This window comes from Artemia sp. Qi Xiang Cuo, chromosome 5 (assembly GCF_049724085.1).
Source record: "Artemia sp. Qi Xiang Cuo chromosome 5, ASM4972408v1, whole genome shotgun sequence".
NCBI lineage: Eukaryota > Metazoa > Arthropoda > Branchiopoda > Anostraca > Artemiidae > Artemia > Artemia sp. Qi Xiang Cuo.
In genome coordinates, this window is record NC_142798.1 from 35,905,313 (window position 1) to 35,923,932 (window position 18,620).

Below are 18,620 nucleotides of genomic sequence, written 5' to 3' on the forward strand. Positions count from 1 at the left end.
TTTGTCTCGCCATTAAGTTAAGGAAGAATTTCCTTCCTTATGCTTTTTTTTCACCGTGTTGTTAGCTCTTTTAAAAAGCATTTCGCTAAATATTCAAAACAGGATCAGTCAGTTTCGCTATAATAAAAAGAAATCTATTTTTTTTTGTCTCGCCATTAAGTTAAGGAAGAATTTCCTTCCTTACGCTTTTTTTCACCGTGTTGTTAGCTCTTTTAAAAAGTATTTCGCTAAATATTTAAATCAGGATCAGTCAGTTTATATATAATAAAAATAAATATTTTTTTTGTCTCGCCATTAAGTTAAGGAATAATTTCATTCCTTACACTTTTTTTTTCACCGTGTTTTTAGCTCTTTTAAAAAGCATTTTGCTAAATATTTAAAACAGGGTCGATCAGTTTCGCTCTAATAAAAAGATCTATTTTTTGTCTCGCCATTAAGTTAAGTAAGAATTTCCTTCCTTACGCTTTTTTTTTCACTGTGTTGTTAGCTCTTTTAAAAATCATTTCGCTAAATATTCAAAACAGGATCAATCAGTTTCGCTATAATAAAAAGAAATGTATTTTTTGTCTCACCATTAAGTTAGGGAAGAATTTCCTTCCTTACGCGTTTTTTTCACTGTGTTGTTAGCTCTTTTAAAAAGCATTTCGCTAAATATTCAAAACAGGATCAGTCAGTTTTGCTATAATAAAAAGAAATCTATTTTTTTTTTAGGGCAGGGGAGGGGGAGGGGGAGTAAAGTTCAGAGGGAAAACCAAAAATACTCAGAATCGAAAATAAACAGGATCTGTCTCATGGGCAAGGCTCAGAGGTCCTTCGTTCCTCCATTTCAGAGGGGCAGGAGAGGGAAGGGACAGACCTAGTTTTTTTTAGATTTTCCTGGCTGTTAGGTTCCTGGGGTTTATTATTTGAGAAGTTAACTTTAGTATTTCATAGTTTGACTTGCATGAAATCATAAATTAGAATATTTAATTTGCTGTTTGGGTATTTTCAGACCTAGGTTTTTTAGATTTTCTTGTGTTTCCTGTGTGTTTTCCTGTGGGGTTTATTATTTGAGAAGTTAACTTTAGTATTTTGTGGTTTTACATGCCTGAAATCATGAATTAGAATATTTAATGAGCTGTATGGGTTTTCAGACATAGTTTTTTAGATTTTCGTGGGCGTTAGGTTCCTGGGATTTATTATTTGAGAAGTTAACTTTAGTATTTCGTATTTGACTTGCCTCAAATCATGAATTAGAATTTTAATTGGCTATTTGGGGATTTTCAGACCTAGATTTTTTTAGGTTTTCGTGTGTGTTTGACTCCCGGGGTTTATTATTTGAGAAGTTAACTTCAGTATTTTGTGATTTTACGTGCCTGAAATCATGAATTAGAATATTTAATTAGCTGTTTGGGTTTTCAGACATAGTTTTTTAGATTTTCATGGATGTTAGGTTACTGGGATTTATTATTTGAGAAGTTAACTTTAGTATTTCATGGTTTGACTTGCCTGAAATCATGAATTAGAATATTTAATTGGCTGTTTGGGGATTTTCAGACCTAGATTTTTTAGGTTTTCGTGGGTGTTTGTTTCCTAGGGTTTATTATTTGAGAAGTTAACTTTAGTATCTTGTTGTTTTACGTGCCTGAAATCATGAATTATAATTGTTAACTAGCTTTTATGGCTTTAAGACCTAGTTTTTTTAGATTTTCGTGGGTGTTAGGTTACTGGGATTTATTATTTGAGAAGTTAACTTTAGTATTTCATGGCTTGACTTGCCTGAAATCATGAATTAGAATATTTAATTGGCTGTTTGGGGATTTTCAGACCTAGGTTTTTAGGTTTTCGTGAGTGTTTGTTTCCCGGAGTTTATTATTTGAGAAGTTAACTTTAGTATTTTGTGGTTTTACGTGCCTGAAATCATGAACTACAATAGTTAATTAGCTATTTGGGTTTTCAGACCTAGTTTTTTAGATTTTCGTGGGTGTTAGGTTCCTGGGTATTTATTATTTGAGAAGTTAACTTTAGTATTTCATGGTTTGACTTGCCTGAAATCATGAATTAGAATATTTAATTGGCTGTTTGGGGATTTTCAGACCTAGGTTGCTTTCGAAAACCCGGATAAATTAGTTGAAAATAAAGTTTTAACAAGAAATTTCTGAAAAGTATTTTTTTTTTGGGGGGGGGGCGATGACAGAGTGGATGTCTTAGACTAGTTATAATGCTGTACTCTGACATAGAGAAAATCTAAGTATAAGAATGAATAAATTCTCTATCAACATGCATTGACGGATACTTGGGATAGCATTGGCAAAATCAAAGTATCGTAAGTAGCAAACTCTTTCTTGAATTCAACTCATGGATACACAATGCACATATTACAAAAAAAATTTGTAATTTCCAGACTTCATTTACATGCAATAGATACCGAGGGTTCAATGACTCCTCCCCGCAACGACTTGCAAGGGTTTTATGACTCCTCTCCACAATGAATTCAGATGGTTTTAGGACTCATCCCCCTAGCCATAACTCCATTCAACCTTGAGCGAAGATATAAAAGTTTGATGAAGTATTTTTCTGCTTAAAAGCTACATTAATAACTTCCAATATGATGGGACTGTATGACACATAATTTATCAGTTACCGAGAGTTCAATGACTCCTCCCCGCAATGACTTCCAGGGGTTTAATGACTCCTCTCCACAATGAATTCAGATGATTTTAGGACTCATCCCCCTAGCCATAACTCCATTCAACCTTGAGCAAAGATATAAAAGTTTGATGAAGTATTTTTCTACTTAACAACTACATTAATAACTTCCAAGATGATAGGACTGTATGACACAGAATTTATCAGTTTGAAAAAATCATCTTGTGGTTTTATATTTGAATGTGCATTTTTATTATTGTCTATGGAACTCGAAGAAATTGACTGTTATCATTTGATAGTGAACTATAACATGTTTGAGCATGATAAAAGCTTGTGGAGTACTACATTATGTTGTATAGACGGACTATAATTCTCTGACATAGTGATTACATCAAGTGATAATACTGGTGGTAATCTGAGAAACGTTCAGGAAGAAGTCGGTGAAATTTTCAGCTTTTTCGGGATTGAAATATTGTACTTAAAGTGTTGTTTACCTAAAGATAAAGTTTTAATTCAAAAGTGTGATCCTCGGATACCACTTTTCAATCTAGAAGAGTTCAAGTGTCCTAAATTTGAAGGGTGCTATCACCGTCCTGAAGACGAGGTTAGGTTCTTCGCACAGTGGATACCTAAGAACATACCTGATCGTGATAAATCCATAAGACATGTTAAAAACTTTTCTATATCATAAGACCATCGTTTGTGGATGTTTGAGAGTGAATTCTAAGTACTATTTTTATGTAAACATTTGTTGATGTGTTTCTTTTTTTCTCAAAAAAAATATGATAATAAATTTAAGCAATAAATATCTTTAAGCTTAACCCGTCTTTATTCTTTAGAATAGTTCTATTGAAAGCAAGTAACAAACTCTTTCCTGAAGTCATCTCTTGGATACACAATGCAGAAACTTTATTTAAGAAACTATGAAAAAATTGTAAGTAAGTAAGTAACAAATTCTTTCTTGAAGTCACCTTTTGTATATAAAATACAGAAATTTCATTAAAGAAATTATGAAAAAATTGTAAGTAAGTAGCAAATTCTTTCTTGAATTCACCTGCTGGATAAACAAAGACATTTCGTTCAAGAAATTATGACAAAATTCTAATTTAGACGGTTAATTTAGACGAAGTTACTTGCGCGCACGTAACCTCGTCTAAATCAACCTTAAAAAATGAAATAAAGCAATGTCGACTTGCATGTCTCTCTATGTATGCGCCGTCGCGGTGTGTAACCAATCACCAATCAAGTTATCGTATATTGAGCAACCTTCACTGTCTCTGATTGGTCCCCAAAAATGGATGTTGTCTAAAAAACCAGTCTGGGTGTTGTCTAAAAAACCAGTCTGGTTGAAAACGTGGAGTTTTCGTACTGCTCACTTTTTTGCAATATGTAGGAACCCGTGGGGAATCCTCGCTCGTTTGGAAAGGTACCAAGGAAAGGCAAGCAAATAGCATGTAGTTTCAAAACGTGCATAATCACGTGTAGAGGTAATAGCATGTAGTTTCAAAACGTGTTTAATCACGTGTAGAGGTCCCATAGAATGAAATTTCTGTATTGTGCATGGAAACGGGGAATTCAAGAATGAGTTTTTTACTTACTTAGAATTTTGTCATAATTTCTTGAATGAAATGTCTCTTTTTGTATCCAAGAGGTGAAATCAATAAAGAGTTTGTTACTTTCCTTTTTTTATAATTTCTTGAATAAAAATATTCGTATTGTGTATCCAAGAGGGGACTTCAAGAAAGAGATTGTTACTTACTTGGAATTTTCTCATAATTTCTTGAATAAAATTTCCGTATTGGGTATCCAAGAGGTGTATTCAAGAAAGAGTTTGTTACATACTTACAATTTTTTTTATAATTTCTTGAATGAAATATCTGTATTGTGCATCCAGGAGGAGAATTCAAGAAACAGTTTGCTACTTACTTACAATTTTTTCATAATTTCTTGAGTGAAATTGCTGTATTGTCTGACCAGGAGGTGACTTCAAGAAAGAGTTTGTTTGTAATGTTTTTCATAGTTTCGTGAATTAAATTTCTGTATTGTGCAACCCAATGGCGAATTCAAGAAACGGTTAGTTACTTATTTAGAATTTTGTCATAATTTCTTGAATGAAATGACTTTTGTTAATCCAAGAGGCGAATTCAAGAAAGAATTTGTTACTTACTTACTTACAATTTTTTCATAGTTTCTTTAATGAATTTTCTGCATTTTGTATCCAAGAGGTGATTTCAGGAAAGAGTTTGTTACTTACTTACAATTTTTTCATAATTTATTGAATGAAATTTCTGTACTGTATATCCAAGAGGTGAAAACAATAAAGAGTTTGTTACTTACTTGTGAATTTTTTCATAATTTCTTGAATGAAGTATCTGTACTGTATATCCAAGAGGTGAAATCAATAAAGTTTGTTACTTACTTACAAATATTTTCATAATTTCTTGAATGAGATTTCCGTATTGTGCATCCAAGAGTTGACTTCAAGAAAGAAATTGTTACTTACTGAGAATTTTTTCATAATTTCTTGAATTAAATTTCTACATCGTGTATCTAAGTTATGAAAACAATAAAGAGTTTGTTACTTACTTAGAATTTTGTCATAATTTCTTGAACGAAATGTCTTTTTGTTTGTCCAGCAGGTGAATTCAAGAAAGAATTTGCTACTTACTTACAATTTTTTCATAATTTTTTTAATGAAATTTCTGTATTGTGTATCCAAGAGGTGACTTCAAGAAAGAATTTGTTACTTACTTACTTACAATTTTTCAGAGTGTCTTAAATGAAGTTTTTGTATTATGTATCCAAGAGGTGACTTCAGGAATGAGTTTGTTACTTGCTTACAATAGAACTATTCTAAAGAATAAAGACGGGTTAAGCTTAAAGATATTTATTGCTTAAACGTATTAACAGATTTTTTTGAGAAAAAAAAACACAACAACAAATGTTTACATAAAAATAGTACTTAGAGTTCACACTTAAACATCCACACATTATGATCTTATGATACAGAAAGCTTTTTAACATGTCTTTTTGATTTATCAGGATCGGGTATGTTCTTAGGCATCCACTGCGCGAAGAAACTAACCTTGTTTTTAAGACGGTGATAACGCCCTTCAAATTTAGGACACTTAAAATCTTCTAGATTGAAAAGTAGAATACTAGGGTCACACTTTTGAATTAAAACTTTAGCTGTAGGTACATTACCCTTTACGTAGAGTGCTTCAACCCCGAAAAAGCTGCAAATTTCACTGACTTCCTTCTGAACATTTCTCAGTTCCAGGCCAGCATTATTAAGTGGTGTAATCACTCTATCGTAGAATCCCAGTCTGTTTATATGGTGTAACTTATTACTCCACAAGCTCTTATAATACTCAAACATGTTATAGTTCACTATCCAATGATAACAGTCAATTTCTTCGAGTTCCATAGACAATAATAAAAATGCACATTCAAATATAACACCACAAGATGATTTTTTTCAAACTGTTAAATTCTGTGTCATACAGTCCTATCATCTTGGAAGTTATTAATGTAGTTGTTAAGTAGAAAAATACTTCATCAAACTTTTATATCTTCGCTCAAGGTTGAATGGAGTTATGGCTAGGGGGATGAGTCCTAAAACCATCTGAATTCATTGTGGGGAGGAGTCATAAAAGCCTTGGAAGTCATTGCGGGGAGGAGTCATTGAACTCTTGGTAACTGATAAATTCTGTGTCATACAGTCCTATCATCTTGGAAGTTATTAATGTAGTTGTTAAGTAGAAAAATACTTCATCAAACTTTTATATCTTCGCTCAAGGTTGAATGGAGTTATGGCTAGGGGGATGAGTCCTAAAACCATCTGAATTCATTGTGGGGAGGAGTCATAAAACCCTTGGAAGTCATTGCGGAGAGGAGCCATTGAACTCTCGGTATCTATTGCATGTAAATGAAGTCTGGAAATTACAAATTTTTTGTATAATATCTGTATTGTGTATCCATGAGTTGAATTCAAGAAAGAGTTTGCTACTTACGATACTTTGATTTTGTCAATGCTATCCCAAGTATCCGTCAATAGATGTTGATAGAGAAGTTATTCATTCTTATACTTAGATTTTCTCTATGTCAGAGTACAGCATTATAACTAGTCTAAGACATCCACTCTGTCATCGCCCCCACACCCCCCCTCCCCAAAAAAAAATGCTTTTCAGACATTTCTTGTTAAAACTTTATTTTCAACTAATTCATCCGGGTTTTCGAAAGCAACCTAGGTCTGAAAATCCCCAAACAGCCAATTAAATATTATAATTCATGATTTCAGGCAAGTCAAACCATGAAATACTAAAGTTAAGTTCACAAATAATAAATACCCAGGAACATAACACCAGCGAAACCCTAAAAAACTATTTCTTAAGGACCAAACAGCTAATTAACTATTTTAGTTCATGGTTTCGGGCACGAAACTCACATAAATCTACAGTTGGCTTCTAAAATAACAAAATCCAGGATCCAATCACTCACGAAACCCAAAGATACATAGGTCTGAAAACCCTAAACAGCAAATTAACTATTCTAATTCATGATTTCAGGCAAGTCAAACCATGAAATACTAAAGTTGACTTCTCAAATAATAAATTCCAGGAAACTAACAACCACGAAAATCTAAAAAACTAGGTCTGAAAACCCAAACAGCTACTTAACTATTCTAATTCATGATTTCAGGCACGTAAAACCACAGAATACTAAAGTTAACTTCTCAAATAATAAATTCCAGGAAACAAACACCCACGAAAACCTAAAAAACATAGGTCTGAAAATCCCCAAACAGCCAATTAAATATTCTAATTCATGATTTCAGGCCAGTCAAACCATGAAATACTAAAGTTAACTTCTCAGATAATAAATCCCAGGAACCTAACATCCATGAAAATCTAAAAAACTATGTCTGAAAACCCAAACAGCTAATTAACTATTCTAATTCATGATTTCAGGCACTTAAAACCACAAAATACTAAAGTTAACTTCTCAAATAATTAACCCCGGGAGTCAAACACACACGAAAACCTAAAAAAACCTAGGTCTGAAAATCCCCAAATAGCCAATTAAATATTCTAATTCATGATTTCAGGCACGTCAAATACGAAATACTAAAGTTAACTTCTCAAATAATAAATCCCAGGAACCCAACGCCCACGAAAATCTAAAAAACTAGGTCTGAAAACCCAAACAGCTAATTAAATATTCTAATTCTTGACTTCAGGCAAGTAAAACCACAAAATACTAAAGTTCACTTCTCAAATAATAAACCCCAGAATTCAAACACACACGAAAACCTAAAAAATCTAGGTCTGAACATCCCCAAACAGCCAATTAAATATTCTAAATCATGATTTCAGGCAAGTCAAACTATGAAATACTAAAGTTAACTTCTCAAATAATAAATCCCAGGAACCTAACACCCACGAAAATCTAAAAAAAAACTAGGTCTGCCCTACCCTCTCCTGCCCCTCAGAAATGGAGGAACGAAGGACCTCTGAGCCTTGCCCATGAGACAGATCCCGTTTATTTTCGATTCTGAGTATTTTTGGTTTTCCTTCTGAAATTTACTCCCCTCCCCCTCCCCTGCCCTCAGAAATGTGGGAACAAAGGGCCACTGAGCCTTCCCCTTGATGCAGATCTCATTTATTTTAGATTCTGAGTATTTTTGGTTTTCCCTCCAAAATTGACCTAAAAAAATAGATTTCTTTTTATTATAGCAAAACTGACTGATCCTGTTTTTAAATATTTAGCGTAATGCTTTTTAAAAGAGCTAACAACACAGTGAAAAAAAAGCGTAAGGAAGAAAATTCTTTCCTAACTTAATGGCGATACAAAAAATAGATTTCTTTTTATTATTGCGAAACTGACTGATCCTGTTTTTAAATATTTAGCGAAATGCTTTTTAAAAGAGCTAACAACACGGTTAAAAAAAAAACGTAAGGAAGGAAATTCTTCCTTAACTTAATGGCGAGACAAAAAATAGATTTCTTTTTATTATAGCGAAACTGACTGATCCTGTTTTAAATATTTAGCGAAATGCTTTTTAAAAGAGCTAACAACACGGTGAAAAAAAAAGGTAAGGAAGGAAATTCTTCCTTAACTTAATGGCAAGACAAAAATAGATTTCTTTTTATTATAGCGAAACTGACTGATCCTGTTTTTAAATATTTAGCGAAATGCTTTTTAAAAGAGCTAACAAAACGGTGAAAAAAAAAGCGTAAGGAAGGAAATTCTTCCTTAACTTAATGGCGAGACAAAAAATAGATTTCTTTTTATTATAGCGAAACTGACTGATCCTGTTTTGAATATTTAGCGAAATGCTTTTTAAAAGAGCTAACAACATAGTGAAAAAAAAAGTGTAAGGAAGGAAAGTCTTCCCTAACTTAATGGCGATACAAAAAATAGATTTCATTTTATTATAGAGAAAATGATTGACCCCGTTTTAAATATTTTGCTAAATGATTTTAAAATGATAAAAAAAACTATTGAAAAAAAAGCGTAAGGAATAATATTCTCAACTAAATAAATGAAGAGACAAAAAATAGATAACTTTCTATTATAGCTAAATTGAGTTATCCTGTTTTTAAATATTTAGTGAAATTATTTTTAATAGAGCTAACAACACAGTGAAAAAAAAGCGTAAGGAAGGAAATTCTTCCCTAACTTAATGGCGAGACAAAAAATAGATTTCTTTTTATTATAGCGAAACTGACTGACCCTGTTTTGAATATTTAGCGAAATACTTTTTAAAAGAGCTAACAACACAGTGAAAAAAAGCGTAAGAAAGGAAATTCTTCCCTAACTTAATGACGAGACAAAAAAAAATAGATTTCTTTTTATTATAGCAAAGATGATTGATCCTGTTTTAAATATTTAGCTAAATGCTTTTTAAAAGAGCTAACAACACGGTGAAAAAAAAGCGTAAGAAAGGAAAGAAATTCTTCCTTAACTTCTTGGCGAGACAAAAAAAATAGATTTCTTTTTATTATAGCGAAACTGACTGATCCTGTTTTGAATATTTAGCGAAATGCTTTAGAAAAGATCTAACAACACGGTGAAAAAAAAAGCGTAAGGAAGGAAATTCTTCCTTAACTTAATGGCGAGACAAAAAAAATAGATTTCTTTTAGATTTCTTTTTATTATAATAACGAGAAAATTTTACTCACCAGAAGTCGCTTAGAATATTCCATATCTATGTAAATGATTGCAAAAATATTGATACTAGTAGATTGAATGAACTATTCAAACTGTAGAAAATCCTAATTTGAAACTTGAATATATAAGAAAAAAAATAATTGAATAAATTGGCAGCTAAACAAGACGCGCCGGTTTTCTGACACGGATTTACCACTGGTTTTCTGACACGGAAGAGATATATACAATATATATATATATATATATATATATATATATATATATATATATATATATATATATATATATATATATATATATATATATATATATATATATATATATATATATATATATATATATATATATATATATATATATATATATATATATATATATATATATATATATATATATATATATCATAAAGTAGAAATCTAGTCTATGTAAATTATGTCAGAAAAACTTGTCCTTCATAACATATTATGCAAGGTCCTAACTAGCACAAGATGGAGCATAGTCTACTCAAAGTATAAGACTATGTGAGAGGATACTAACTCTCTTTGAAAAGGTGAAGAGCTTCTATAGAATAATGTAGAAATTGCTATGGCGGTACGCAAATAACATAGAAATTGCTAGGGCGGTACGCAAAGTATAACATTGATTACTACTTATAACAAATACTATATGTAAACAGTGGGCAAATTTCATAACTTGTGGCCCTTCCTCTGGTGGTTCTGAGGGGTCATGTCATCTCCAAAGACATATCTATTGTACCCTTCAACAATACTGAACAAAATAGCTATCTCAAAATTTTGATCAAACGACTTTCAGGAACAAAGGGCGTGGGACGGGTGCTTGTTGTCCTCCAATTTTTTGGTCACTTAAAAAGGACACTACATTTCTTAATTTTCGTTTGAACGAGCCCTCTTGTGAAATTCTAGTACCATTGGTTCGATATGATGACCCGTGGTAAAAGCATCAACAACAAATAAACACAAATCCGTGATGCTTCTTCTGACAAACACTATAAAATGTCATTTCTACATATATTAGTGTGGAACATTTCCAATAGGGTTGTCTGATATGCTGAATCTAATAGAGGGCTTTCTATGGAGACTCTTTGGCTTTTCAAGAGTGTTTTTCACCTTTTTTAAATAATCGGCTAAGTTTCTCAGGCCCACTAATGGATAACACTATACTTAAAAAATATTATATATTTGGAATCAGCACAATAAGCTAATTTTTTGGTACATCTATTGATATCAAAACTGATTAGAGATCACCAATAATCTAATTTTTTTCTTTTGCTAACTTTTCATTTTTAGTTAGTAATACTTGATAAATAGATAGATGTGTTTGCCCGACTGTTGGAAGCAGGATGCGATTTTTAACTAAGAAGGTGCCTGCTTGCCTATTATCTTGACTGTAGCATAAAAGCAAGGAGAAATAATGTCGTTTATAGATGAAAGAATACAAAATTGTAAAGAATTTCAAGAGTAGGCTATTTGCAAATAGTTGTCTGCAGGAAAGAGCAAGCAAATCCGAAAAATAATAACGTTTGTAAAAAAAATAACGTTTGTAAAAAGTTAGTAGAAAATAAGTAGTTAAGTAAATTTAGTGCTAGACAAGTAGTTTTAATACCGATTTGGTGAAAAATGAAATTTTTTTACAAAAATATGTATCCAGCGGGGAAATATTCTATTTTTTGTCATAAATTTGCAAAATATGTCCCTTATATGTCCCAAATTTTTAAAATATGTCCCTTTTTTGCCCTATTATGTCATTGTGTCCCGGCACACAGGAATATGTCCTTTGGACATAAAATATGTCCAGTTGGCAACCCTGCAACTAGCACGGGAATGACACAAGGTTTTGACGACTGGATTCATTAGTCTCGGATCTACCCTAGACTCCGGCGCCACGCCGGCGCATCGACCGAACGCCGCCAACGAGAGGCCCGGTTGACCGCCACCGAAGTCTCGCAACGTCGCCGGTGCATTCAAGCTCGGTTGAATTTGAATTAATTTTGCGGCAATTCTTTATTGCGTCAACCGCAAAGTCCGAGCTTTTCTTTTCTTGTGTGGTTAAGTGTTTCGATTTTCCTGGGCGGCTTGCCAGGGTAGAGATCAAAGGTCGACAAGTGCTGAGATTCGCTCGAAACTTGGTACACAGGTAACTACGTCAAAAAGGATCGAACGTGGGAGACAAAATGTGGGCCTTGAAGAGTTTCTTTTAGTTATTTTCCTCCGACTGATCGACTGAGATTGCGAGCCCACAGTGATAGCTTGCCGCAGGAGAGATCAAAACTCGATAAGAACTCAGATTCCCTCGAAACTTGGGACACAGGTAGCTATACCCAAAAAGGCTTCCCCCCTACTGCTTACCTCTGAAGTCTCGGCGCTAGTACGCTGCAGACTTCCATAGTCCGAAGAATCCCTAACTTTTGAAACTTTGAATAAAGCTAGCACATTGCTGCCACAAGTTTTCTTAGCTAAGGCTATGTGTCCATAACATCTCGAGTAGATCGGGGTACTTTCGTGCAGAAGTTGGGAGTGGCGTACGTCTTTCTAAATCCGTGCTACATAATTTCCTACCAAGATAGCAGCACTTTCGTACAAAGTCTGGAGAAAGGGTATTTGCCTCTATAAATCATCATTCTCATGTTTCTTGCTACATAATTTCCTACCGGATAGCAGCACTTTCGTACAAAGTCTGGAGAAAGGGTATTTGCCTCTATAAATCATCATTCTCATGTTTCTTTAGCCAATGCTTACAAACCACTGCACCGGAAGAAAAAAAAGTGGCAACCTTCTGATTGGAAAGGGGCTGGAAAGTTGGTGGTGGAATTTGTGTTGGAGGGGCTACAAACCGACTTTGCGCCTCCAGTCACAGTGGTTGAATATATTTTTATGAGTACGATTTAAACAACATACATGTCCTTTTGCCGAAATATGGCAGTGGGCTAAGAGCTTGGGGGAGTTGGAGGCGCCACCAGCCCATTTCAGTTTTGGATCCGTGCAGAATGAGAACTCTTGCGCGGCAGCAGTCCATTCAAGTGGCACCATGCCTGCTTTACCGCTAAAAAAAGTAGGGTGAAAGAAGGAGGGGGTTGAAGGAGCCCAAATTCACTTTAGCCATCCAATGATACAGTTCAAGAATTTTTGCGTAATGTTGGTTTAAAAAAGGTGTAACATACCCAGTCACGATACGCAGGACTTGCCTCAATTAAGAAGACACGGAACACGTCACAGGGGAGGAGAGAGGAATCTCAATTTGTAACTCCTAATCATGCAAATTTAAGTTCTTTCGACGGTTCCAGTTTTAAGAAGATACGATGTGTCCCTTTTTCTACTAAAATATGCCTGGGGAGTGTGTGCTAATTTCAGAAAATGGCGCCCTTGCCCTTGGGCTTGCTGACTTATGCAGCAAATCACTCTGAAGACACATTATTTTGCCTTTCAAAAATTTGAGTAAAACGGCTTTTCAAACTTTTTACGTGATGCCATGGGAGAGGGGGAGGAAGACGCAAAAAAAGTCACAGTAGGGATGCTAGACCTTAGTTTGCCCTTAAGAGGAAGGGGTATTCTTCAAAATTCAGGGGGAGGTGTACATTTTTCATTTTTTAAACATAAATACTAAAAAAAAGTTTTCCAATGAAAACACCCTCCACAAAAGGAATTTTCTCAAAATATAGGGGGTCAAAACAATCTAGAGAGGGGCGCCCCCTCCCCCAATTGACACCACTGAACATCGCAGAGGGATATTTAATGCCTTAGTTAAAAGCAATTGCTCATGTTTACGTGCCTCTTATAAATTCGCCTTAGAAACATTATGGTAGTGTCATTTGGCACCCAAAACGGTACTCTTTGGTCTCATTTCTAGAGTCGCAAGGACGGGGTGTATAATAAAGGCGTCATTGTATTCTCCATGGTCAAAAAACCTTTACCAAAGGCTTACAAACCCCTTCTCGCACACCCCCTCCCAGCCATCTTAATCAGTGAACACTAAAAAAAAACATTTAAAAAACGATGTTATTTACACATTTACATAAAAATAATTCAGATTTGTATGTAGGAATATGAGGGGTGACGAGAATACCCTTTGGACTATTTATCTATGCGACGAAGTTACACATACCTTATGTGAAACTTTAAATGAGGTTAGATGTAAAACTTGCATTTAATGGCCCAATTTAGCAAAAAATTATGTTGACTTCTTTAGTTTCATCGCCTTAGTTTCAAGCACTTTAATTTCAAGTTAGAAAAAGATCTATTTGTAAGGTTTGGCAGGATATAGTTTAAAAATAAAAAGAACAAAAATCAATTTTAAAAGACTGCGCTGCTCTCACAGAAGTAAAGAGCAAGATTGGAAATTAGAAAGAACAAAAATTACTGCTTCGCAGATTACGCGAGATATACATATCTATCAAACTAGCTCAATTAATAAACTGATTCGCTCTACTGAAAACTGTGCCTGTTATTTTTTTTTATAAAAATTATAATTGTATACTAAAGGTTATCAATATCATGGCCGGTAAAAAAAAACTATCGAAAGTCATTTAAATTAGTTTTTTTTTGTGGCTAAATATGGAGAACATCCAGTTCTTTGGGGTTGGTTTTGTGATTTTAATAAAGCGCTAGTTTGTAGAAATCTGCAGATATTGGAAAATACCACGAGTGAGTTTATTTGAGCTAGTTTGGTAGACATACCCTGCGTAATCTGCGATGCAACAATTTTTGTCCCTTTTAAGTTTCAACTTTGCTCTTTGTTTCTGTAGAAAATACTATTTTCTAAAATTAATTTTTGCTAGTTTTACAAACATATGTAATCGACCTTACTAAAATGTTACTACTACTACTGCTAACAACTCGCCGCAGCACCAAGCCACCTCAGGCCTACGCAACCACGCATGCTCCTCCTTCAGAATCTATTCAAAGCCTCCATTTTTACACCCTCCCAGGAAGTTCCCATTTCCCTTAAATCTTTCTTTGCAACAGTTTTATCTTTGGTCCAGTTAAATCTTTGGGCCCGAAAGTTTTCCAAAAATTTACCATATTTTTGCGAATTGTCCACTATGTTTTGTTTGATTCACCTTTTTAGAGGAGAAGCTCCCGAGGCACAGCTCCCCCTTCAAATCATAGGATTCTTTTAAATTGTTATATAATTTGGTTTCGTTTTCATATGATTCACTTATTTTGGCAATCCCCCCTTTTTTTGCTGGTTTCATGAACATGCTTTTTCAAAATTCGATCGTTACATACGTATCTGTAAAAAGGGTAGCCTAAAATTATTATATTCTAAACAGTAATAAATTACCCATAGCATAATACGTGCAACAATGATGTGCAAAACAAGGCTTCAGAGTAGCCTACTGCCCGCAGAAACAGTCCCGCCCCTCCCCAAGGTTGGTCTGAAGCAGCAGAAGTAAAAATGTAGACATTGGGGTGAAACTGAACTGATGGAGTGAAACTTTATAGAATGGATCCACAACCTAAATCATGTGCCAATACGGTTGCCCTTTATGAGTGTTTACAATAAAATTCTAGTTTAGGGGCATCAAGGAATGAAGCCCCTAAAGTAGAATTTCATTGTATTTACCTCTATCTGGTGTCCCTCCAAAGGGCAGTGCTTAATAAACTTCAACAAGCTTTGTGTTAGAAAAAAAAAATTTTAAATGTGTTTGAAAACTGAGATTTGTAAAAATGTTTCTTAAACTTAAAAGCAAAAGCCCTAGACATCATGGCTAAAAATCACATTCGAATCGTTGGAGAAAGAAAGCGAAAGAAAGAGAGGGAGATGAATGTATTTCAAAATTTAGACTCGAACCAGAATTAAGAAAAATATTATTTTTCTAAAGTTAGGCCAAGACGCAGGGACAAAAAGTTGCTTTTCAAAATCTAGGTGGTGGCAATTTTGTTTCTTTTCAATTTTCTTAGTGATTGTAAACATCATTTTAATAATGTTTTTCGAAGAAAATACCAAAACCTCCGCATTTTTTTAGGGGGGGGGGGAGTACTCTTCAAATTACAAAACAAGGTTACAAAGACTATGGAAAGATACGTGAATTTTTAGGATAACTTTTGGTACTTTTGTAGAAAGCGGTAAGCGTGCGACAATTGCATTGAAGATATGATAGGATAAAACCCGGTGTATAAAGATAGGCATTACAAAGGGTTTCTCACTCCAGGAACTGTATTTAAACTTTAGTTTTTTGGGGTTTAGGGGGACTAACAGATACCTAAGTTGGGCTGAATAGGTTAGGTTACTTATTTAATATATGCTACGCTTTACCCCTTCCCCTAATGTGCAAATATATAGCCCAAATTTGTTTCGGGACTATTATATTTGCATCACATTTTGTTTTATTTCATTAGCGTTAACGAAACTTCACTTTTCGTGCGCTTACCGATTTCTACAAAAGTATCTAACTTTCAGCTTCATGTTTCAGTTAGCAACAAAGAAAAAAAAAATAGAACAAAAACAATTTTTCCTCGCCAGACAGTTTAAAAAAACAAAAAACCGCATTTATATACTTTGGTTTACTATGGGCTGTTTTGAGCCATTTTAAGGGCTCGACATAGAGTTTGCCCCAGAAGCGAATATTGAATTCGGAAAGAGCAATAAAAAAAGCATAATGTGGAAAATTAACGGTAAATTTTTCGTTATTCATATTATTGACTTATGAATAAAGTAAACATACCACTCGATGCCCTTTTTTATGCTCTTTCCAAATATAATAATAATCATTTTTGTCGGAAATGAATTTTACCCTCCCCCACCCCTAGCCTATATATATAAATTCGGGGTATATAGTTGCACATTAGGGGGGTGGGGGAAATTTTAAACTTACCTCTCATTTACATCAGAAATAAAATTTACCCCCATCCCCCTAATGTGCGAACATATACCCTGAATTGCAGGGGCTTCGTTTGGGGGTGGCAAGGTGGGGGGGGGGGGCAGTTGCCCCTCCAATAATGTGAAGAAAAAAACTATTATACATCCCATGCCCTTTGACCATCTGGATATGGACCATTCTTGCCCCCCCCCAATAAAAATGCTGGAGATTCGCCCCTGCTGAATTGGTATGTATAGGGGCAGGAGGTAAAATTAATTTCTGACAAAAAATTATTATTATATTTGGAAAGAGCATTAAAAAGGCATAGAGTGGTATGTTTACTTTATTCATAAGTCAATAATATGAATAACGAAAAATTTTCCAAATTAACTTTCTTTCTGGGTAAATTATGTGGATATGTAAAAATTTACCATTTTAGCCTAGTTCGAAAACTTACTTCTGCTCGGCTTTTCAAAGTACTTCTTTTAGGCCGCAGTAGTACATCCTTAAAATCCAATTTTATATCGTTATCAATCCTAGGCATCTTCTTGATTAAAAATGATCACAATCCTTTTCAACTTTACTTTTTTCCCAATCCTCTACCTCAAGTTAGTCTTTACTTTTCGGTTGTCTCTAAGCGTATGAAAGTTTTCGCTGTCTCAGTCTCGGTCTTTGGAAAAGACCTCTGGATATTTTTCTCTGGGCTGGATTATTTGATATGCATTAAAACTCAACGATTCTTAAACGCCATCTAGAAAAAACTAAGGAAGGTCTGTATTTATTTGAACTAGTTGCGATAATCAACATTGCGTTCAATAAGCTTTTTGCAGTTTAATTTTGAAATTTTTAACATTCAGTACCCAATTACAATTATTAAATTGCTCTCAAAATCACTTATTGAATCCTATTACGATTAATTATTAGCTTATTGTGTTTTAGAGCTCAAGAACCTGCGACTCGCTCCTTAGCAAAAATTAAATTAAAAAAACAAGTTTTTTTTTTTAACTGAAAGTAAGGAGCGACATGAAAACTTAAAACCAACAGAAATTATTCCGTATATGAAAGGGCTGTCCCCTCCTCAACGCCCCACTCTTTACGCTAAATTTTTGTATTGTTTTAAAAGTAGAGTTGTGAGAAAGAGTCAAACTTTAGCGTAAAGAGTGGGGCGTTGAGGAGGGGACAGCCCCTCTCGTATACGGAATAATTTCTAAGTTTTAATTTCACTTCTTACTATCAGTTGAAAAAAAAAACTTATTTTTATATTTAATTTCTGAATGTTTTTGAATTAATGCAGATTTTGAAGATTTCTCACCGTACATGAAAAATCGAAACCAAATTTGCATATTAATTTTACTTTCTTTAAACTAATAATAACCTTATAATAGCCTAAATTTGACTTTTGTTCCAGTTATTTAAGAATAACTCTTGAATCACAAAGGCTGTTTAAATTTCAATTGAAAAAACTTGTTTTTTTTTTTATTTCTGATAGTTTTTTAAATAATGCTGGGAAATCCGGCACCCCCTTCATGGAAAATTCCTTTCCCCATGAAAAATCCCTCCATGGAAAGATCTTCCCACGTAACCTTCTCACCCAGGCCCCACCAGAAAAAATCCCCTCCCCCCTGAAAACGTCTGTATATTTCCCAATAACTACTATACGTAAACAATGGACAAGTACACAACTTGAAGCTCTTCCTTTGGGGGCTGTGGGGGATTAAGTCATCCTCAAAGACATATTTATTAGATTTTTTGAATATTTTGAACAAAATGGCTATGTCAAAATTTTGATCTGGCGACTTTGGGAAAAAAATGAACATGGGAGGGGGCCTAGTTGCCTTCCAATTTTTTTTTGTCACTCAAAAAGGCTACTAAAACTTTTAGTTTCCGTTCAAAGGAGTCTTCTTGCGATATTCTAGGACCAATGGATCAATACAATCACCCCTGGGGGAAAAAACGAAAAAACAAATAAGCACGCATCCATAATCTTTCTTCTGGCAAAAAT

General features: G+C 34.1%; 1 protein-coding gene across 1 annotated transcript in view; it reads right to left on the reverse strand.

Annotated features, from left to right (window-relative positions):
- LOC148952089 (GMP reductase 2-like) overlaps positions 1-17,262 on the reverse strand; it is a 40,262-nt gene extending 23,000 nt beyond the window's left edge. Inside the window, exon 1 of the mRNA XM_089088841.1 lies at positions 17,076-17,262. Coding sequence (XP_088944967.1) covers positions 17,076-17,162 — 87 coding nt within the window. The 5' untranslated portion in view covers positions 17,163-17,262. The remainder of the gene's footprint in view (positions 1-17,075) is intronic.
- Between the last annotated feature and the right edge of the window lie 1,358 nt (positions 17,263-18,620).